At 37.1% G+C, this 23,098-nt stretch overlaps 2 protein-coding genes across 2 annotated transcripts; both read right to left on the bottom strand.

Moving 5' to 3' along the window:
* Positions 1 to 64: 64 nt before the first annotated feature.
* LOC114530253 (laminin subunit alpha-like) lies at positions 65 to 18,431 on the bottom strand. Its single transcript, XM_028551846.1, has 29 exons — positions 17,673 to 18,431; positions 17,054 to 17,287; positions 16,779 to 16,884; positions 16,322 to 16,486; positions 16,052 to 16,216; positions 15,745 to 15,857; positions 14,370 to 14,573; positions 13,921 to 14,061; positions 12,747 to 13,004; positions 12,347 to 12,659; positions 11,433 to 11,714; positions 10,519 to 10,852; positions 9,897 to 10,137; positions 9,319 to 9,441; positions 8,219 to 8,504; positions 7,736 to 7,941; positions 7,165 to 7,330; positions 6,743 to 6,954; positions 6,312 to 6,405; positions 5,468 to 5,602; positions 5,074 to 5,324; positions 4,362 to 4,613; positions 3,939 to 4,106; positions 3,576 to 3,782; positions 2,698 to 2,981; positions 2,233 to 2,374; positions 1,466 to 1,642; positions 1,244 to 1,388; positions 65 to 857 (listed from the first exon to the last, which is right to left on the bottom strand). The coding sequence occupies exons 1-29, from the start codon at positions 18,234 to 18,236 to the stop codon at positions 712 to 714; spliced, it is 6,114 nt and encodes a 2,037-aa protein (XP_028407647.1). The 5' UTR covers positions 18,237 to 18,431; the 3' UTR covers positions 65 to 711.
* A 384-nt stretch (positions 18,432 to 18,815) lies between these two features.
* On the bottom strand, positions 18,816 to 22,753 carry LOC114530258 (RNA 3'-terminal phosphate cyclase-like). Its single transcript, XM_028551854.1, has 10 exons — positions 22,682 to 22,753; positions 22,494 to 22,611; positions 21,672 to 21,922; positions 21,310 to 21,368; positions 21,092 to 21,233; positions 20,823 to 20,947; positions 20,167 to 20,225; positions 19,788 to 19,882; positions 19,507 to 19,611; positions 18,816 to 19,419 (listed from the first exon to the last, which is right to left on the bottom strand). Exons 1-10 carry the CDS (start codon positions 22,730 to 22,732, stop codon positions 19,321 to 19,323), a joined length of 1,104 nt encoding a protein of 367 aa, XP_028407655.1. The 5' UTR covers positions 22,733 to 22,753; the 3' UTR covers positions 18,816 to 19,320.
* Positions 22,754 to 23,098: the final 345 nt, after the last annotated feature.

Genomic DNA, 23,098 nt, shown 5'->3' with positions numbered 1-23,098 from the left:
ATGTAAAATACATTATCATTTAGTTAGGTAAAAATGTACACCCACCAATTATTCTTATAATTCTGTGTAATTGCAAAGTTATAACTCAACAATTTATCTATTATACAAATTATAAATTACTTAAGTTCTATGAAATTTACGCAATGTAAAGCGTAATGTTTTCATTGTTTTGAATCAATTGTTTAATTACAGTTACAGTTTGTACTGAGTTGTTTGCAAAAATAGTATATTTAATATCATACAGCTCAAATTTACACTAAAAATGGATAAATAAATAATAAAAAACATGATTAAATCTCGTTCATCAGGCAATGCGTGTACGAAGCCGAAGGGTTGCATTCTGTCTTAATACCTTCATCAAGTACGTCAATCCACCGGACTACCCCAGGCGGGGACGAATATCAAAATTTCCCCCCAAGTATTACCTTGTTTGATAAATCATTTTACATTGCGATTCAAAAAGCGATATATAAGCAAAAAAAACAATACATTTCAGGCAAAATAGTATGCGAAAAATGATAAAAGGACTATAATTAAGCATTTTCGTCATCTCGAACCTCCCCAAATAATTTAAACTTTGTTCACCCTCTCCCCTTTTTTTGCCATGGATTGACGCCCTTGGCCTTTTCTAACGTAATATTCTTCCTGTATTATATGCATTTTCCTATATTTTCATTTTCATAATAAAAAAGCCTGATGCGATACCATTGGTTAACCATCACCATTACACGACTCGTATTCTTGCAATTTTTTATCCAAGTCATCATTCAATGTTTCTAGTTGTGTCTCTAACTGGTCTACCTCAGTTGTAAGAGAGTCCATTTCATCCCTCTGTGCGATATAGTGTTTCAGAAGGTCTACAGAAAAGGACAAGGGCCAGGATTTAATTTATAATTCTTACCGGATATATCATCCGCTATGTACTCGGTATCCTCAATTAAAAGAAAGTGAAAAATGGACTGAAATAAAAGCATAATAAAAACAGCCGATATAACTTTATATATCGGGCACACTTTCGTAACCTAAGTATGGAAGAGCTTATTAAACCTAAAATAATGTGTCTCAAAAAGTGAAAATGAAAACCTTTTCCCACATGTGAGAGACAAAAAAAGCCTAACACACTGTCATAATACAATACACATATTATAAACTCATTGACTTCGAGTCTACAACATCGTGTCGCTATTAGGTGACAGCGCAAAACGACGGTTTAATAGCATTTAATGGCAATCAATTCATATACCTTCAGCTTCCTTGACCTCGTCATAAAGTTTGCTGGCATCTTGGTAAGTGGCAGTAATATTACGATACGATGTCATGGCTATAGTATAAGAGGTGTTTAATTTTGTCTCTATATCGCGAAGCGTTGTTTCACTTTCGTTGTGAATCTAAGAAAAAGTAAGATTGAATTACGGTTACTTCCTTGCTTCATTCAGATCAACGATTAAACTAATAACTCTCTTACGTTTGACGCAATAATGATTTGATTATAAGCAAGGTTAGCCATTCTGCTCGCATCCATTACAAGTTGTTTTGACTCGTTGAAACAGTCCAAACTCTTGTCAATCTCCTCAATGGTTCTGTTCAGTAATATCAATGTCGCTTCTCCAGCTGTCTTCGCCTCTGAATATTCGTCTTCAACCTAGAGAAAAGATTTATATTATTCTCATATGCATGAAAGTTCTTTGTAGAAGTTGTAGAGGTCACTGTCAGTTGTTTCACTACTTTCTGTTACAAATCAATAACCACCCAATACAATTTGCCGTAACAAAGAAGATGGCGCCATCTTTTTTATTAACTGCTCCAAAATTCTAATAAAGATCAAGTAAGGGTCACTCCCTGTTGGTCGAATTCCTGAGTGATTGGACCCTATACCAGTGTGTATAATTTTGTCCGCAATAGGCTGTTTTACCGAAAGGGAGAAAGAATTTTAATTTCCAATGTAAGGTAATGTTATATAATTATGAAGCGTTTTCATCGCATTAAAACTAACTGATAATGTTATTAGAAATACGTTATCCTGTGGACCTATAAGTCTGTGTGTACTTATAGCCTCAACCTTTTTCGTTATCTGGTTGCCAGGTAAAATATATATGTCCTTTTCTAAGGCTCTGTCTACCTCACCCCTCCCAGGCTAAACTGCTTCGGTGCCCCTGGGCGGAGGTACGCTCGCTCATATACAATGGTGGTTACTACACCTGTGTTCCCCAGCAAAGTGAAAGCAATAATTACCTGTTCTGTAATTCTATTAATTTCGGTAACCATCTGATCGGTGGAGTTTTGCAATTTCCTTGCCTCTTGGCGGCGCTGATGAGCTTCCACAATCTTAATTTCAATTTCTCTTACTTGTTCAAGTGTTGTGTTTGAAATATTCCTAAAATATACCACGCCGAATACAAAGACAATATTAATAATATTGCGCAATACTATAAATTACAAATAGATTTAAAATGCTATGTATTTCAATAGCACATCAAGGTGTCCTTGGAATTTTCCTATTTAGTGGGACAATAATTTGAACGGGAAAAATTTCACATGGGGGGAGGAGCTACAGTAGATCTTTATATCAAATTTAATTTTCCCCTTTCTTTAAAAAAATAGGATATTAACAAGTATCTCATATTAACGGCGCCAACAAGTGTTTAACACAATATGATTGCAAATCCAGTATATTTTCAGATCAGTGACTTCACTTACACAGCTCTCTCAGCCAATTGTTGAGCTTCTTTCGCAATCTCCAGTCTTTTCGTGGCGTTCTTCAAGGTCTCATTTACCAAAGCCCGGTCTATTTCTATGCTCAAGATCTGTTGCGATAAGTCATTGATCGTTTGCTCTTTGACAGGAATGGTCATTGCGAGCACTTCATCGGCAATCTCCGTAGCGTTGCCGAGATTGCTCCGAGCACGCGACATGTCGTCAATACTAGTCTTAACTTCAGTTAAAGCGGTCTCGACTTGAGTCAAGAGTTTGCTGGAGTTTGCCTGCAAAATGAAAAAGAGGGAAAAAGGTCACGGTTGATATTGGAGAGATCCGCTAGTTACGAAGTGTCCCACCTAGCAATCTAGTTTGCATGGGGCAAACCTATCCTATCCCCATTCAGGCATGGTGGTTTCAGGCGTGTAATGCGGGGCGGGAGAAATCTGGAGTTTGTCTGGCGAGAAAAAACAACGATTGAAAACCCGATATAAATACTATAATATATATTGCGCTTCTTTTTCACATGCATATTATGAACAAAAAACCCATCGAATACCAAAATTGGAGCCTCGCTTTCGTCTTAAAGCTCATTTCCACGTTTACCATGCGGTCAAAATAAAGCATGCATGTTTTGAACAATAATTCTGGTCAGTGCATTATTAAGGTCTGTTCACACGATCCAATTCACTTTTGATGGATGTTTTATAGTCTGTTGACATGCCAAGTATATGGGCAGCAAATCAACTAAAGCCTATGCAGTACTGCTTTACCAATAACAAACTACAAGTTGGATCGTATAAACGGGCCTTTAAATCAGCGATATCTATACGCACACTGAAAATGGAAGAAATTTCAACCCATCCGATTTCAAGACCAACCTTAAACTCATGAGAGGTGTTCATTGCTTCGTACGACCTCTTCTGAACTTCTACGCTATCGTTGTAGGCAGAATAACTTTCTTTCAAGTTGTTCTTGGCTTTATCTTGTGCTTCAGAGATATTTCCTTGAGCATGATCTAACATTTCTGAGGCCGCGTGAGAAATTAACGAAGACTCATTGACCAGGCGACTGACCTCCTTGGAATCCTGGATAAATATTATATTTCGTTATGATAAATAAAGGGCTTTAGATTAATTCCTAATCATAACGGCTAGATAATCCTTTAATATAGGCTTTGATTACGTTTTCACCAACTTCAAATTCAGTCATGACGAAGTCTATGAAAAAGTTAAATAACTTACCTGACTAAGCTTCTCAAGTTTCCGGTTATTTTCCCGGACGTTATCATAGAAGTCTTGGTTTAATATTGATTTTGTTTCGTTTATTTTGTTCGTGATATCGTCCAGACGTTTCACAGATTGCTTTACTTCTTCAGCAGCCTCGGCACCGCTTGAATTGTGTTGCTTGATCTAAGAATAAGACATTCTTATAATTAGAACAATTAACTAAATCTTTTTTATAATTAGAACAATTAACTAAATCTTCACCACTACCAAAACATGTGACATATCCATCGATCACCATGCAGATGAGCACAATTACCACTGAGCACTATCATTATCCCCTTTATCGCTATTGTTACCACGGTATCCTGTCGAATCCAAACGGTATCCTCATCAACGCGACAAATCATGATACTTTATTATAAACTTAGGTAGGCTTACTTGATCATAGAGGGACATGATATTTTCATAATTCTGGTGGGCAGTTCTGTTATTTCTTTCAACTTCTTGCAATATTTGTTCAGCCCAGTTTCGAATAGTGGTGTAATTCGCTTGAACAGGTGGAACTGTTGAGTTGACAGTAACTGTTCCATCAAAAGGTGAAATTACGCTGTCTAGATACGACATAATTTCTGTTAAGGTCTCGTTGGCCTTGTCTAAGTCACTTGTTAAGGTGGTCAATTTTTCCCTCGTCTAAAAAATACAATTCAGAGTATTAATTTGGCTGTAAAATGAATCCAATCTCTTTTGTTGGTTTTCTTAAAAATAGATTTTCTTAGGTAGCGAGGCATTATGAGGTAGGGGAGTCTGAATTTAAAGACGTGATAGATGGTAGATAGTGGTTAGTTACTGGATAATACTATCTATTGTACACTACTGCAAAAAATAAGCATGCACCTATATTCCACGATTTGCATTCTAGACAATGATTACTAATGGACACTACCATTATTACCACTTTATCGGACATATGAAGCATGAAATAATGTATACTGCCATTCAGAACACTTATAAAACTAAGGCACTTAAAACTTTACAACATTCATAACTTTTTGTAGTTTAACGGAGTTGTCGAGCATTGTGAGCATCTTTTGTTACCAGTGACTTCACATAAAGCCATATGATATAGAAAAATTAGCCCATCCAGTCTCACCTTATTATACTCGGCGTCTTTGTATGTTAAATTGAGTTCCGACCCTTTGAATATTTTTTCCGAGTCAGCCAACTTTTTGTTCAGTTCTGATAATTTTTTATTTATATCTTCGACAGAATTACCGTCGAATATTTGTAAAACATTCGTAACGTTTTGAGACAGCTCGTTAACTTTGTTCCTTTCCTCTGCGATGAGATGATACCAATTCTCGTAACACGTTTCATTGCATTGAGCACATGTTGGGAATGAACCTGTGGGGTGAAAATAACAAGGATATCATTCCTTAACTGATCTTACCGTAAAAGCCTGGAATTAGCAGTAGCAAAATTCCGTTTTGCTTTATTCCATCGCTTGGAAAACATGCATTTCATTTTTCCTCGTCTTTTAATCTCACCTACGGCATCCCAGCGACAATCAGTACACTGCCTCCCTCCATAGAACCCTCCAGCAGAACTTTGTTTGCACTGACACTGACCGTTCCGGGGATCACATATGGTATGATTCGAGTAGGTCATATTACAGTTGCAATCTGTAGAGAAAGATAAAATTATGAATTTATTATTTTGTGTAGTGCAGTGGTCAGTCACGCACAATTTATGATGTGAGATTCCTCGTTGAAAATACTTATTAAGCATGGGTGTGTCATAGAATCCACAGCTGGGGCAGTTTGTACAAAGAATTCTAGGAAAATTTTAAGCTGACTGAGAAAGGATTCGAAACTCTAAACGTAACTATATTTTACTTTGTTTGCCTCAACCAAATCTAACAATGGACTTGACCACCAGTTTCTCCCCTTAACTCCCTCTTCATGGATGGTCGCCTCTCCATGAGTTTGCGCCCCTGCACAACCCCAGTGTAAATAAATTAAGAAGGTCTGAAGACCCGGGTCAAACGCCGAACCTAAGAGTTGTATTAAGTTGACACAATTGATTAGGTTCGAAACCTGCTTAGAGCGGCATTTCAGGAACTGGCTATGATGCATTATGTGCCGAACATAACTTTGAATTTCTCTAAAAACTCAATCAATCAATCAATCATCCAACAACTTCTACATATTAGCAGCGGCATGATAGTTGACTTCGCAACAGCGTCGATCTTTGAAAGGCATCGATCCTTGACAACTGAGGGGACTAGTATTCGCCCAGTATGAGTAGAGGATGTGCTGTTAATTTTGGATTCTAACAAGAACTAAAATATGAAAACCATGGAGGATGGTAAATATATTTAACTAAACCTACCAACACAGCCAAGACTGACACCAAAGAGTCCATCAATACATCTATCACACTGCGAACCCGTCACGTTCACTTTACATGGGCAAATTCCTGTCGTCTGTAATTTTTCAGAAACAACATTTGTTATATAATGGAATACATTTTATAATCTTTTTGTCGGAAAAGAACATTGAGAGTTACAAATGACAGCTGCCATAACATGCGATGCATGATTTCATTTGGCAAAACGTTTTCTATGGCATCGACCTCGGTAAAAGTGAAAATATACACTATAAGGTTCTAGAAGGCTTTTTTTGCCATGCCAAAAAACAAATTAAACAATCAGGTTTTGGGGTATGGGCCGTATGGCAAGAAAAGCCTCCTAGTAATCACAGTTTGCATTTCTTTTTAAGGCCATCGACGATTAGCTTTATAACAAATACTTTGTGACTTACAGCGTTGCACTGAAGTTTACCAGAGTCATCTTTGAGTGTACCATCTGAAGAACAGCCACAATCTTTGCAACCAGTTTCATTATCGTAGTAGCCCCAGGCCTCTGGTTTGCATTTAGAACATGTGCGTCCTATAACGTTCTGGAAACAATGGCAGTCTCCGGTAAGTCGATCACAAGTATTGTTCACGCTTCCTTGAGATGAGCAGTTACAAGCTGAAAAGATAAATAACGAGATCAAATTATTTAGAATAAAATTGATTCCTACAAAATTTATAGTTGACTGATCAACTGACTGTTTTTGAGTGAATTATGTCAACTCCTTTTATGAATTAGTATAAAATCTTGAATAAAAGTAACAGTTGTGTATTGTTGAATTTTTTGACTCAGGAAGTATTAGCATTCAAGACGTCACACATAATTTACCTTGACATAATACGTCACTGGTAGCATCGCCAAAGAACTTAGCTTTGCAAAACTGGCAGTTGAAACCAGCGGTATTTTTTTCACAATATGGCGAACAATCTCCTGTGGTTCGATTGCATGTTGGGGCATTTGAGTGACAATGACAAGAACGACAGATCCCGTTAGGCTATGCAAGAGACAGATTAACGGTTCAAGAATAGAGAATAAATATCTTGACTTGATAGACTACATGTAATGTTATTTATTCATAATTACATAAATACTAGATTGCTCTATCAGTTCTAATTGACTGTCATGCATATTAATTTATAATGCAGATTAAGAGAGATATTGCTCTATCGGTCTACAGATGTTGGGAGAAATCTGAACTAAGGTCATTTTGATAATATAGTTCCGCCGATATAGAAAATTTAGATCAACAGAAACCCCCCTTTTTAATATTACAAGGGCAAAAAGAATGATATTATAATAAATTAAAATATCATCAGACAAATCTCCCCTGTACACCAGTCATGGTCTACTGCATCACCCCTCCCTACACCCCATGATGCTCTACGATTGCGCTATATACCTCAGTTGGTATTCCATAGTGACCATCAGTACAGTTCTCGCACTGGTCACCCTCATAACCAGTACTACATTCACATTTAAACGAACCATCACTGGTCAAGTGACATGAGTTATGACCACCATAACATAAGCACGCTTTACATGGATGTTGAGAGCCTAGCGTAGCATTGCCATAGTAACCGGTTGAACATCTTTCGCAATGGTCACCTAGAAAAGAATATATTTCATGAAGTATGGTAATAACAAAGCATCAATTCTTCTACAGTATAACCCCCATTAATATTTTCAGACTCCTAAACTAGAGATAAATCCTAGGTAAGCCAGAACCATTTGTGTCCACTTTAGATTGGGGTCCGTGACACGAGCTCAGCTCCTAAGCCTCTTTGCGCGTATTTTATATTTACGTGATGTAAATAAGAGGTCCAGGGACTAGGCTGTTGGCATTTCCAATGGAGAATGGAACTCAGAAAATATCAACTCTAACCTGTAGTGTTGTGTTTGCATCCTATACAAACGCCGATATCCGGGTCACATCGATCGCTGTTACCATTACAACTGCAGGGCACACATGTCGTATAGGGACCGGAGTTTGGCACCATACGAGTGAAGCCCTCGGCACATCGTTCACATGAATCTCCAGTAAATTCTCGTGGACATTCACATAACTCGACAGATTTCGTCATTCGCAGATCAGATGAGACTGCGGAACTGTTGTATTCTTTACTAAACGCCATTGCGATTCTGGCGATCGCTGAATCTGCTGGCGTTGTCTGAAAATACATAAGTTATTTCAATCACTTAAGGTGGCTCGATACAATTTTTCGAAATTTTTAGATGCACATTTTAAACAGGGATATTAAGCACCTAAATATTTCACTATAAGGCTAAAAGTTAATATACTTTGCAGGAGACATATCTAGAGCGGAAATATTCTCAGAATTTTTGCCTGGCACCCGTTACCATGGCAACAGAGACGTTTCAAAATGGCCGCCAAACAGGGTTTAATCGTGTTTATATCGCAAACGAGTTCGGTGACCCCCAATTTTTTTTTCATTAAACGTTTACGCCATAAATGCTTTATCTACAAAAAAGTTTTAAAAAAATTCTAACATGGGGAATTTTTTCTATTTACAAAAACGTTATTTTTGCTTATTAAAAAATTCCCCCATGTTAGAATTTTTTTAAAACTTTTTTATAGATAAATAATCTATAGCGTAAACGTTTAATGCAAAAAAAAGTGGGGGTCACCGAACTCGTTTGTGATATAAACACGATAAAACCTTGTTTGGCGGCCATTTTGAAACGTCTCTGTTTCCATGGTAACGGGTGCCAGGCAAAAGTTCTGAGAATATTCCCGCTCTATATATGTTTCCTGCAAAGTATATTAACTTTTAGCCTTATAGTGAAATATTTAGGTGCTTAATATCCCTGTTTAAAATGAGCCCAAAAAAAATTCGAGAAACTGTATCGAGCCACCTTAAAGCATATTATTAACGAGTATTCACGGAACACGAATGTCCCCCTCTCTTTGCCTTCAGCTTAGGTAGAAAAGTTCAGAAATGACAGAGAATTGCTTGCACTTACGTTTGACCATTTAGCTCTGATCCAAAGTCCTTCCAGTTCACTGAGTACCATTACCATTTCATAAGAAGTTGCATTCCGACCAGTTGTATTACCAACCTTCCAATATTCTTCACCGAAGAAAACCTATAAAATAATTTTTTGATTTGGGTGTTGAAGGAATCATCCTTGCTATAGCCGGTTTTCCACTAGGCAGAATTTTTAGCACGATTTTCTTTTCAATTGTGACCGGTGAAGGAGGTCTTCTACGGTCGAATTCTCACAATTGAGAAGAGTATCGGGCGAAAAATTTCGGTCGGTCGAAAAAATCCACCTAGTGGAAAACTGGCTTATAGTTGACAGTTTCGAAAAAAGAAGTTCTAAGCACAGTGGAGGGGGGGAGGGGTGCATATTAATACATTCACATAGAAAATTATAAAAGAGATTAGTTTGAAGTCGAATCTAGGAATATGCCCCCCCCCTCCCAACATTACACGTCTTGGTCCTAATGCTGGCTAGTTACCTCCGCTGATTTGGCGAGTTAATACAAAGCTTAATATGTATAAATACATATATATTAATGCAAAGCTTAATACACTTACCGAAAACTCGGAGAAATCATCACCAGGACTTTTGTCAAATTTATAAACCAGGTTTTGTGGGAACCACTTTCCTTTCAAGATAACATCACCTTTAATAGTGTCAAATGGATTATCTGCATGATCTTGTCTTAGAAAGAATGTGAAATTGTGTTGGTATGCCGTGCGTTTGTCTCCCAAGTATTTTGCTGGAGCTTTGAAGTACGCCACCTCATTTGTATTTGAAGTATATTCAATGAAACCGCTAAAAAGTAAAGATATTTCCAGATTATCAGCTGGCGTAAGTTTGTATATTCATGAAACAATTTCAAAATTTCCCGCACTCCTATCCAATCATATCGCATTTTAAGGACTGATGAGAAATTTATCTTAAAGTTATACGGATATCCAACCGTTTGTTTAAAACGTGACACAAATTATCACAGCTTTGCTATAGCCAAAAACAAAACCTATAACCTTTTAGAACAAAAGTGTTTTAGAAAAAAGCAAAGGAGAGGGCATTAAGTGCGCATCCTGATAACAAAGGTTTCATCCAGCATTAAAGTCTGCTCCAAATTTTCTACAACTTGTGCGCGTTTCTACGAGTGCAGATTATGGTACAATATTAATAGACTTATAAACTTACAGGAAACTACCGTTAACGACACCAATGCCAGATGTTAGATTTCCTATAGTTGACGTCCAGTTAAATTTAGTGATGTCAATCGTCACTGGATCGAGTTCAGTGGCAACACTGGATTCATACATGTTGGGCTTACTACTGCAGTTGACAGTTTTACCAGAACATTGACACTTCAAACAGCCGGTGGGATGAGATTTATCAAGGCCGTAGTAAAATCCCTTCAGACACGAATTGCATTTTGTTCCAACAGCCAGAGTTTTGCAAAGACATTCCCCAGTTTGTTTGTTGCAATTCAACGATGCACTACCATCCTCGTCACAATTACAATCGTCACAACCTAAGGAGGAGATGACAATAATTGATTTGATTAGTATTAAAACTAGCAATTAGTGAAATGTCGGTGCTATACTTTTGTGAAGGTAGCTACATTTTTTATCAAGGTATAGTTAATAATAGATCACGTATGCACGTTTTCCTGTATGCTATTATCCTGTCCTCCTGGGGCTGGTTGTATGCAAGCCGGATACCGCGCTATCGACCAGATAGTGTTTTGTTTCAATCGCTTTAAAAAAGTCCTCTTCAATAATTTTTGGTTTCAAAGCTGAAATTTTATTGCTTTTCAAGCATTTTTACAACGGTTGAAAAAATCACTATCCGGTGGATAGCGCTATCAGGATTTCATACAACCGACCCCTGATAACCAAGCTAAACTTTGTTGTAAAAAGGATATTTAAGTCAGGCTTGGTGGTAAAGACGTTAAGATAAGGGAAAACTTTATGCTATTATACATTTAGTACATGTTGTATCCTGTTTGAAAGCAACATTTTGCATTCAGAGTTTTTAAAAAACGTCTTCACGTACAGAGATAGTTGTATTAAGTAGTTCTTTTAAAAAACCTTACACTATTTATAAATTACCTTGTAAAGTGAGATTAAACGAAGTTTCATTGCATACGTGACACTTTGGTAATTTCACCCCAGGCAAACAATCACAAACCCCACTATTTCCATCACATTGAAGATTTCTCGAATATTGTTGGTCACAAAGGCAAGGTGAGCAGCCAGTACCATTGTTGAAACCATAATAATTTGCCCTACACTGAGTGCATTGTTGTCCGATCACACCTTCCTTGCACTGACACTTGCCTGTCAGCTGATCACATAGTGTCCCCTTCGATCCTACGAGGTCACAGTTACACTCTGGAATTGAGAAATCAAATTAATGAAATAAACAAATCTTAATTCATAATGAACGTGTTCTGTGGTCAATTTCACGACAAAGAACAATTTATTAGCCTGGTTGTTTCATCGACTGCCTAAAATGAACAAGGAAACTTCTACATGGAAAAGACTAAGCATTGATTACCGATTAAATATTTATTATTGTAGAGTGCAGTACCAAATTAAAAAGCAAAGCATAAATGTTTCATACGTCGTGACACTGTTCATATATTCTCGTAATGTGCGTGTTTCCATATAAGAAAAACATTAAATATTCCCACTATTGCAATATGCGTATCAAAACAACTATGCAGATTGAAAAAACGCTTTTCGACGATTCGATGTAAGAGCTTCAACCTCGTACCCAGTGTCGTTTTACCTCCATGCACTCCACTAGCCCCTACTATAACATAGAGAAATTGCTCTGGGAACGAGGTTGTAAGAACCTTTGGTCATTTTTGTCGTTTTCGTCAGAAGTGTTTTTGTCATTTATAGCCAGTTGTTATACCATATTTGATGAGGAGTTGTTACAAGACGCTGCGACTATGCTCCGTGTATGGTTATAAATATTACATGATGTGGAAATTACATTGCGTTCCCAACAAACGTACCTTTGCAGCCAGTGTCGGAAAAGCTATAGAATCCCGGTTTACAACGGTCGCAGTTGAGTCCATGAACGTTTGGTTTACAGTGACATTGGCCACCATCACTATCGCAAGAACTGCGATTAACTGATCCAGTTTCATTGCAAGAACATGATTTTCCGCCATCGTATAGATAAGAATAGTAAGGCCCCAAAGCTTTTTGGACGTTTTCTTTATTTCGTGACCAACTGTCGAAGGAGAACGCTTTCATGTAAAAAGTTAAAGTTTCGTTGTCTGCTTTAGGGTTGCTAATGTTCTTCACGCTTGGTAAAATGACCAACTGAATGAAAAGAAAAGAAGTTAGATTTGAATATATACATTACGTTGCAGCTAAAACTTTCATGAATTTATATCTTAAAGAACTCACAGAATCTACAAGTGCTTCAGTGGATTTCGGCGCTCCGCTTCGACTCGTTGCCAGCGCCGGGAAATCCAGAGTTATTCTGTAAGGTCCTTCGACGAGGCAACTATCTCCAAAGTTGATTGCGGTAGAGGAAGACGGAACATTCGCAGTCAGAACGAAAGATCGATTTGTTACTGGAGCATTTTCATTGCAGGAAAACGGTGAAAATGGATTTAACAACGATTCCACTTTTAGAGAAACATCTTTCCATTCAACTAAAGTCTGAAAGATTTTGTAAGCGAACATAATTTTAAAAAATTTAATCAACCAAAAGGTGTGTTAACAATTGTTATCTATGAGAGAAAACCTGGCGCATAACAATGTAGATTGTAGACTAATATAAACAGGAGTGGAATTATACGCAACTCAATTCAAGCCAGGAACAGTTGAGTTGAGAAAAATTAGTCAACTATCGCTCCTCCCCCAGGAATCGGACCTGTGAAACGCTTTTGAGATCCCGGTGCACTTGCCACTGCCAAAGGTAGCTGACAAGAGCAAGCGTGGTTAGTATGTATTTCAAGGTGGCAATGCCGAGAATAGGTTAGGGTCAATCAATTATAATTTTGTGGCACTTTACACGATGTAGGAAAATTTTAAAGGTTTTTAAAGGGTCTTAAATTCGAGTGGAATCAGACACAACTCAATTCAAGCCAGAAACAGTTGTAGCTCACTGGCAAGAGCACTACACCAGCATCGCATAAGCGTAGGTTCGATTCCTGCTGGAGGACCGATAGCCGACTAATTTTTCTCCACTGTTCCTGGCTTGAATTGAGTTGTGTATGATTCCACTCAATTTTAAGACCCTTAATTTAATAATCTACATCGAGCGAAGTGCCACACAATCGTAATTGATTTACCCTCTGATATAAACATGAGGCTACCTTGAGTATATTGAACTTCCTATGAATCTCGGCCATACATTCAAAAATATACCAGAAGATTTTTTCGTTTCTAGCGAAGGCACTTTTTGTTCAAACATTGTTCTCGTGAAATTCAAAGGGAAGGGGGAATTTTCCTCAGCCCATGTCACGAGAATCCTAATATTTGGTTTCACTGTCTTTCAAAGTTTGAAGAGAGTTGGTTCATTAGCGCGAGAGAACATGTACCATTATCACTCAAAAGGGGCAAATATACCAACCTGATATCTGACAACCAGCGCATAAACTGTCGTTTTCGGGATGTTCACGTTAAATACAACAGAACGAGAAGCGGATGTGCCATCAATCAGTACACCTGTAATGTTGGATGCCAGATCATGATATTCAGCACTAGGGTCAGCCTAAAATAAAAACAATTATGTAATAAGAATGCAGTACAGTCAGGTAGTGTTAAGAGAGCGCTTATCACACAAAACAATTTCATTGTTTTTGAACAAGTCAAGAGTTCTGCAGTTCACCGATTACAGGACTGCCTAATTTACGTTGTTACCACCGGTTGTTCACCGACTTTAGTCTTTACAACAAACAGAGAGATATACGTTTTGTAGCAGAGGCAATAAATCACGAAACAAAGCCACTCATCAAGGTTTCAGGATCATACAGCATTGAAGCGAATTCATGTAAGCCAATGTACTGCAGTATACTTTACCTGCTCTGCTTCATACGTCATCTCTGGCACTCCAGGAACATAATATCCAGTTTCCAAAGTCGAACAATTGTTATCGGTAAACTTTTCCCGGCAAAAACAGCTTCCAGTGGTTTGTTCACAAGTGATATTGACAGACCCAACACGAGAACATGAACAATCTTCGCAGGGGCTGGGATTTTTGTACGTCAAGCCAAAATAACCATCCTATAAGACGAGAAAGAAAATTATACAATAATTATAATGTCCATCTGATTAATCAAAACTTATCCTGGTCTACATAGTCATAGTTGAGATCCTATTAACAACAGAGAAATTGTCAAAACATTCACACATCACGTCAGAGTTCTGATTATATTGCATGTCTGTGAATATATTTAATATTCTTATGCAACTTTCTTGCACTGATCATCGGTAACGATTTACGCCAAAACATTTGCATAAAAAATTTACCATGAAGCCACGCAGCTAAACGTAGTTCAGTTAGACTCGCATTTTTAGACTTGCAATGTCTAGTAGTGGATGTTTACTTCTTACATCGGCTTATTGCTTTCAGTAATTTTTAAGGTCTTTTAGCCTTATGGCGAAAAACCGATGTACCAGGAAATGCTCGTGGAGCTTGGTAAATCAGATTTTACCACGACCATCACTTTTACTTACTGTACCTGATGGCCTAACCAGCCGACAATTTGAAAAGAGTATAGTAGTTGAAATACAATCCAAACTGTTTGACGTCATCTAACACATAGACTAAATCGACACGCCGAAAATAAAATTCTCGATTTAGGTCCTTTAACAATGTTTTTTAATCTTTGGATTGTATTTCGTATTATACTTTGTCTATCTGATCAGAGAAAAATTGCACATGAATCATGATAACTAGGTTTCTCGTGACGCCTCATATTATTCGATTCAATTTTTCATAATTATATGCGCTTTCGTCTCACAATTTTCAACGCCTTTCGACTCCTTTATGATCACTAAATTTGCCTTCCAAGCTTGAAACGACAGTTTCACAAACGTATGCGCGTTTAATGCAGGGCCGTAGCTAGAAGCTTTATTGGGGGGGTGCATATTCATATATTCGTCATATTCCCGAATGATTTCTTTTGTATGCTATTGTTCCTATGGTATATAAACATGAATATATGAATATACACCCCCCCAATTAAGCGGTCTAGCTACGGCCCTGGTTTAATGCGTATGACATTACCAAAGTCTTTATTGACCCGCACTCTAGCCACCTGCAGGGTGCAAAGTCGTATTATAGTCCATTACGAGACAGCGACCAGGACTACTTCATATCGCCGGAGTGTTGAAAGTGATTTCCTAGTCTTTTAATTAGGTATAATACGTAATATATTTATCATGTTATTACCTCACATCTCGTACATTCTAAGCCAACCAAATGGTCGCGACATTTGCACTGTCCTGTCTCTTTGTCACAAACAGTGGAACCGTTGAGTGTACCAGCAGGCTCACATATACACCCTAGTAGATAAAGCAGGAAAAAAGTTTTAAAAAATCAACAAACTACAGGTGCAGTGTAACACAAAGATAGGACCATTATAATTAACAATATCATCAATTCCAATAAAGTTTGTCAATGAATAATAATAGTCAATAACTATATAACACACCTACAGAAACTAGTTATATCCGTTCAAATTGGCTAAATTACTCACTTTGACATCCATAGGGGTTATCTTTTCTCAAGTTCCAGTAACCATTTTTGCACTCTCCACAAGTTCTACCAGTAACATTGCTCTTGCATTCACAAAGTCCTGTCGTTTCATCGCACAGGTCACTTCCTGGTTCTCCAGTTATACCAGCATCATTGCATTGACAAGCTGCAAATTAAGTTATTGCTTGTTATATCATAAGTCATTACACTTCCTATCACATTGTAAACAAAAGAAGGACAAGTACAGCAAGCAACTACTACAATAACTAACCTTGACATCGATCGGGATGTTCAGCAGGTAACAGTGCTTCATAATAATATGGTAAACATTGGTTGCATGTGTCACCAGTGGTGAAACCAGTACAGTTTTGGCAAACACCATGATCTTTGACTGGGTCATATTCGCAACTTAATGAATGGTTGTTACATTGACATCCTATTAAGTCAATATGATTACAGAATGAGATATGCTATTGACATAAAAGTCAAACAATATACTGTAGTGGCATATATAAGTTACAACAATATATAAATGACTCGATCTTGATTAGAGATAGGATATTAATTGGTATAGTTGTGAATCATATTAGGCATTATGAGAGTGATTGATGATCAAATATCCGAATATGATCTGTGTGTATATTCACAATAGAAATTAGGACTTCACTGGTAATCAAGGAAACTAATTTGATGTGTGTACTATGTATAACTGATTTTGGAAGACCTACCAGTACACGCTTTTCCTGATTCATACTTTTGATTGTTGAACAATGGAGAACACTTTTCACACTGATCACCAGTTGTATTTTTTAAGCAATTACATTTCCAGCTTTCCTATTAAAATCAATAGTTTGATATGAATTAAATACAAGATGGCACCACCAATACATTTTTCCATAACTGTCATAATTACTATTAGGCCATGTATGCACTAGCTAGAACATGCAGCCAAATGATTATTAAATAATCTTATTTATTAGTGGTAGCATATTATACAACTGACCTCTGCATTACATTCACCAGACTGCCCATGACAGTAACATCTTCCCCGAATATACCAATCCTGAACAGCAAAATAGAATATTCTTTCATCTGCTTTAGTAGGGTCAAATCCTGGAGGGACTTCAAATTTCACTAAAACCATTCTGAAGTTGGTAGCTAAAAATTCTTGTTGTAGCGTGTAATTTTGGTGTATGTTTGCTGCAAACTGTTGATCTCTCCATGGCTGGTAAGATGCCTGAAAAAATAAGGTACAAGCTATACATATAGGGTGTGCCCAATCAGTAACATATACATGAAAATGGTTGTAATATAAAACTATTGCAGCCTAATCAAGAGACCTTCGGTGGAGGGCCAAATAATTCTAGCAAAAATGGTCTAATCTACTCAAATTCCATCTTTGGGAGTATTGGGAACCTTATCTCATGTGCCTGAGGCCTAATTATAACTAGCATGAAAAAAGGGAGGAGGAACATTAGCAATGGTAAAAAAGGAAAGGATACAACTTCCTGAAAAGCACTGCCCAAAAAGTTTTAGCAAATAATGAAGGATAAAAACGTGTGGCAAATGAATGGGAGAGAAATGGGGAGAGGGGGGTCAGTACTAACAATATCTATACAAACCTTCAGTTCAGTCACTTTAGTGTTGGCAGAATCAAGTCTAAAACACTGCACAATAAACCCATCTCGATCATTATCTTCTACAGCAGTCATATTAAAATATTTCGCACAATCAGAAGAAAAGTATACCAAAGTTCGCCAGCTTGCCCCATGGTCGTCAGATGTTGAAAAATACATGGCCGCTGGATAACTGAACGCAAATGTAGCCGTAATCTCAACAAAGAAATAAGGGTGTCCTAGATCTAAGTCCAGAACAACATTTTCCTTTAAATTTTCAGATTTCCAGTAGGTATCATCGTTCACATTATCTATTGTTAGGTTTACACCGTGATAGTTTGAAGGGTCTGTATTGTCGCATTTGTAATCACAATTTTGGTTTACACAAAAATCCTCAGTTTTGTTTACACCACAGGTTGAATTCGCCCTAATTACAGCATCGCGAACCGCTGTAAGATCTATTGTCGATGGAGAGCATGATTCCGGTGTACAAACATTTGAATTTGCGCTGCGAAGTATTAAGCCTGAAGTAAAAATCACTGTAAAAATGTACACAACACAGGAATTCATGTCTGAGAGGATTAAAAACGACGTATCTCTACTCCACGAAGCTTTTCAAACCATATTGGTGTTCATTCAGTTGAAATAGATCTTCTTTGCTTCAAAATCCCTCAAATTCCGATACAGGACAGCACACTTTGAAAATTCGTTGTTAATTAGCAATTTTCATATTAAAAGAATGCGTATCTCGGACACCAACTAGATTAAGAACTGAACACGTAAAGAGAATTTAGTCATATATATATGAAGGCGAAGTATAATAACAATATTTTGGCACATTATATCAGATTTTCATCTTAGAATCACAGCAATTGCTCGAGTCGATACAAAATCAAACGACGTCAACAAAAAAACATACCGTTTAGGTATTACAATGATGTAACAAATCCCTATGTTTTTGATTCTTTTTAAATTCTCCCTACAGGCTCGACTTCCACTTCGGGAAGAAGACGCTATTATGGCGTCCTAGCAACAAGCAAAAAACAACAAAGTTTTCGCAATGTCAACTAAATTCGTAATCCGTAATGCACAATAACACAGACAACAGAAAAGGTAAAAGCCCTGTAGAAAAAACTAGGTCTGATTGTATCTCGCGGTATTTATTAAGTTTATTATTAAATTATCATTAATTATTGCGTGAAATTACAAACACCAGTAATTGCGGTAGACCAGGGCCGTTTAAGACTGTCGTAATTCACTAACTGAGAGTGCAGGTTGATGTGGGATTGTCTGAAACTATCTAGCAAAGGAGTGTAGTTAAAACAGGTCCCTCTAACTTGTCTATTTAACTCTAAGAAACGACTGAAGGATCATGTTCTTTGATAAGGTCTGATAATACAGTTATTGGTCACTCTCTCTATTTCCCTCTTGGACAAAGAGAGTTGACTAATTTGTTATCAAATGTTTGAACTGAAACAAATTAGCCTTTGTTTCATTTTTACAATTTCAGTTTAGATAATAACCGGAAATCACACACATCTGCAAGACGTTGCTGCATTCTCAAATCCACCAAGACGACGCTTTCTGCGGCAAAGCTGATTGCGACATACACAACAATGTCAATGTCAATAAATTAATCGTGAAAAAGACTTTGCTATAAGTACTTATTCTTGAAACCAATTCCATCACACTCAACAATGAACGTCTCTTTAGACGACTTCTCTTCAGGAAATGGCTTGATGTTGAATTTCACCTAATAAAAAAAGTTCCCTATATTGAGTTTATACCTTATGACGTAGTAAATGTAACTGCATCAATGGAAAAATGTATCCTTACGTACATTAGTCAATTTCTCTGCAATATGGATGGCGGTTCGCGTGTGAAGAGTAACAGGTCCGGTTTTAAATGAAGATTTTCCTTGTGCTAATGCCATCAATATGATGACCTGAAGTGACAAACATATAGAAAAAAAAGTAGCTACAATTCCAACAATTCCTTAATTTCTAGCAATCTTTTGCGAACTCACAAAACTCAGACACTATACTGGTCTGTTCCTTTCATAGTTCATTCGTAAGAGAAATTCTTAATTCCAAACCAAACTAGGAAACATTAATCTTATACCTGATCCTGAAGGTGTTGGTCAACACAACTGTTGTTTTCCAAGCCATCTTTTAACTCTTCAACTGCATTGGTCGCGACTTGTTCGGCAGAAACACCTAATTTATACCGTGTAGAGGTCAGAGGTGAGAAATAGTACGGTAAGAAATTTCCACAAAAACTTTTGCCGTTACAGAAAGCTTTCGGTAAATAATCAGTTGTTGATGAAGATTAATCGGGATTTCAATCTTCTTTCAACTCCTGACTCCTGTCATCATTAGTCTACTAGTTTATGCGACAAACTTTAATAAATTCTAAACGGTCTTGAAAAACTTTTTAGAATTTTAAATTCAGTATAACTCGAGCAACTGAAAGATTTGTAAACTGAATAATTTAGGACTACCTTTCCTTCCAACAGATGATCCAGCCAACCTACATCCCGTTGAAGTCTCGGCCACAATCCTATAAAAAATGGGAAAGAAAACTAAATGGTAAACCAATAATGAAAAATGTGAAAGGTCCATGCAAGACCCTGACGCCGGTTGAAACACGTTAGCCTAACTCTGGGTTAACGCAAATTTCTATAAAAAATGGGAAAGAAAACTAAATGGTAAACCAATAATGAAAAATGTGAAAGGTCCATGCAAGACCCTGAGGCCGGTTGAAACACGTTAGCCTAACTCTGGGTTAACGCAAATTTCCCTATAGTTTTAATCAGTAAAACCTGCATTTTCCAAAAGTCGTGCAGAAATACATGATCGAAACGTCGTGCATCTTTCGACAGCTCTTATGTATGATTGAATCAGGCTTTTTCCTCGTTTGACAGGCATGCTTGATAATATCCAGCTGAGATGACCAGCTCTAATCTGCTGATAATGTCTGTGTGTCAATAGACGTATGTTTACTCCGAACTGCGTAGCTAGGAAAGGTGACGAAGCTCAACTCATAAAAAACACGTGTTGAAAATTCGAAAATATCGCGGTCAACTCGCATTTTAAAACTTTTATCAGGGTCTAATCACTGCGCCGGTAAAACTCGTTATAAAAAAGGTTGAATTACCAAATTCCGGTTCCAGTACCAAAAGCCTTATGTTCACTTTCTTTGATTGGCTCAATATTTAAAGGTGTATCAGGATAATATTTTCCTAACAACCTTGTTGCCTCTTGTGCCATACGATGAGCCACCTGTAATGATTTAGACAGATAAAATCGTTCAAAATTCCGTTTTATTTAAAAGACTAGAACAATGTACACTACAGACTACGTCCTCTTTATTCGAAAAAGCAATTCGCTTGTATATACGTCTTAGTGCGGTGAATCAATTTATACCTGGATTGGTAAAACACCAGCCACGAACGCTTGCCCCCATATTCGGTTGATTGACCCTGGGTCCACCATAACGACAGATTTTAGTTGTGATGCTGGTTGTATTTTGACTTGAACCTCACCACCACCTTTGGGATAGTAACCTCTGATAATACAAAATATTTCCTTACACATTTGCCTGTCAGGAACTACTCGCAAAAACACTTTGTAAAAACTGTCACCTCATTGGAATGTCGATCTGAAAATTGAGACCAAATTTTTCTGCTAATGGTTGGAATACCTGTAAGTGTCCAAAATATAAATGCTGTTTCACTCTAAGGTATTCATTGTTTGTCAAGTATTGTTTAAAGTTGCATTAAATGTGGCACAATGACTGCCTAAAATAGACAAAAACATTTCTCAACTTTTTGACCCATTTGGTAAACAATAGTAATTACACAACATGTTATAATACACATTTAATTTTTCAAGCCTAAGGATAGTTTGAAATGGCAAAGAAGCACTGGTAAAGTAAAATAATGCACTTGGATTGCTTGGTAATTGTTTTGATATGGAGGGTTGCAATATGATATGCCTTTTATACCTGGGTCATAAAATCAATTTGTGGTGCCATCTCACAGTTAGTACCACCTTTAAGTACCACATTGCACTCAGCTGGTGCAAAAATCAGGCATGGTAAAGCAATTTGGAGAAGCAGACTGATACTTCCTGCTGTATGAGTGTCAGCGACATAATGCCCAGCAAGCACATTGCCAGGATGAAATTTTATAGAATTTGAACCAACTGATGCTCCTTCTAAATTCCCTTTGCAAATATCACGAACAAGATGCAGACCTATCAAAACATAAAACATTGTTGTACAATAGTCAGCATCCACCAGCAATTTAATAACAGTAGTGGCTATAATCACTGAAGTTGGTCAGCTATTTGTATAAAGGACCACTTTTAACTGTAGTTAAGAACAGAATTGGCCAATCAGAGTTGTGTATTTCTGAGTCAACTAGGATTTAACTATGCGAAATGTAGTTAAAGAGTTATATTACAAAATATTACTTTTGCTTTCCTTTTCTTGTATAAGCAGTGGTGTCAACAATGGGGGAGAAGGAGATCTGTCCAAATTCAATATTATTAAGGAGGGTTTATTAATATTATTAGGAATTATTGACATTATAATTAATTTTAAAAAGTTAATTTGAGAGTAAAAATTCTGATTTCCTTTCAAAAACCTTCCAAAAATTTGCCTCCTGAAAAAAAATCACTGCTTGAGCCTTGAGGCCACAAGTCATCAATCAAAAACCTGTGTAAGCTAGGTTACAACCAAGCTAGGGACAAATTCCTTATAAAATTGAGAAATCATTAATACTTTACACTGCAAGTTCTAGCAGAAGATATCTATACTTTATACCTGTAGTATGTTGGGGTCTTAATCCGGGATTGCTCCTACCAGCTCGGATTTTACAAACACGTATTGAGCGGTTTAAAAGACACGCAAATGTCACAGCATTTCGTAGGATTTGTCCACCCTGCGATAATGAATAACACAATGCCACAAACAACTAACAAAAAAATATTTTTCCAAACAAAAATACTTACTCCTTCTAATAAACTGCCGTCTATTTCCAACTCACTCCTTTCAGCCGCCATGTTGTTGCAATCTTGCAGAGGAAAAATAATGAAATATTTTCGAAGAGTGGAGGAAGAAATTTAACCAATCACCGAATATCCATAACTAATCTAAGATATCTATAACTAATCAATAATCTAATCGATATGTGACGGTCCGAACTCCGAGGTGTCCAACTGTTCATACATTTTTTTGGAGTCAGTTGTTGCTCGAATACGTTTTAATGGTTTTATAATATTACAGTACATTAGGCAATGCGCAAAGTCCATAAGGAGATTTTGGAACAAGTGTAGAATAGACAACAAGGCTCGTTTGATAGAGCCAGAGCTTACTCTGAGCTTAACTGAACAAAGTGTGAACGATGTACATTAAGAGGAGTCCAAGAG

Source organism: Dendronephthya gigantea, unplaced genomic scaffold (genome assembly GCF_004324835.1).
Source record: "Dendronephthya gigantea isolate DGI-Jeju-01 unplaced genomic scaffold, DenGig_1.0 000061F, whole genome shotgun sequence".
NCBI lineage: Eukaryota > Metazoa > Cnidaria > Anthozoa > Malacalcyonacea > Nephtheidae > Dendronephthya > Dendronephthya gigantea.
The sequence above is the reverse complement of the archived record's forward strand: the minus strand, read 5'-3'. Positions and strand labels throughout refer to the sequence as shown.

Coding starts and splice junctions, on each gene's coding strand:
- LOC114530253 (XM_028551846.1), bottom strand. CDS start 18,236: ATGAATTCCTGTGTTGTGTACATTTTTACAGTGATTTTTACTTCAGGC. Junction 16,885..17,053: donor CTGGTGAATGTAATGCAGAG/GTCAGTTGTATA, acceptor TGATTTTAATAG/GAAAGCTGGAAATGTAATTG. Junction 16,217..16,321: donor ACATCCCGATCGATGTCAAG/GTTAGTTATTGT, acceptor CTTAATTTGCAG/CTTGTCAATGCAATGATGCT.
- LOC114530258 (XM_028551854.1), bottom strand. CDS start 22,732: ATGGCGGCTGAAAGGAGTGAGTTGGAAATAGACGGCAGTTTATTAGAA. Junction 19,612..19,787: donor ACCAACACCTTCAGGATCAG/GTATAAGATTAA, acceptor TTGTCACTTCAG/GTCATCATATTGATGGCATT. Junction 19,420..19,506: donor TTGCAGAGAAATTGACTAAT/GTACGTAAGGAT, acceptor TTTTTTTATTAG/GTGAAATTCAACATCAAGCC.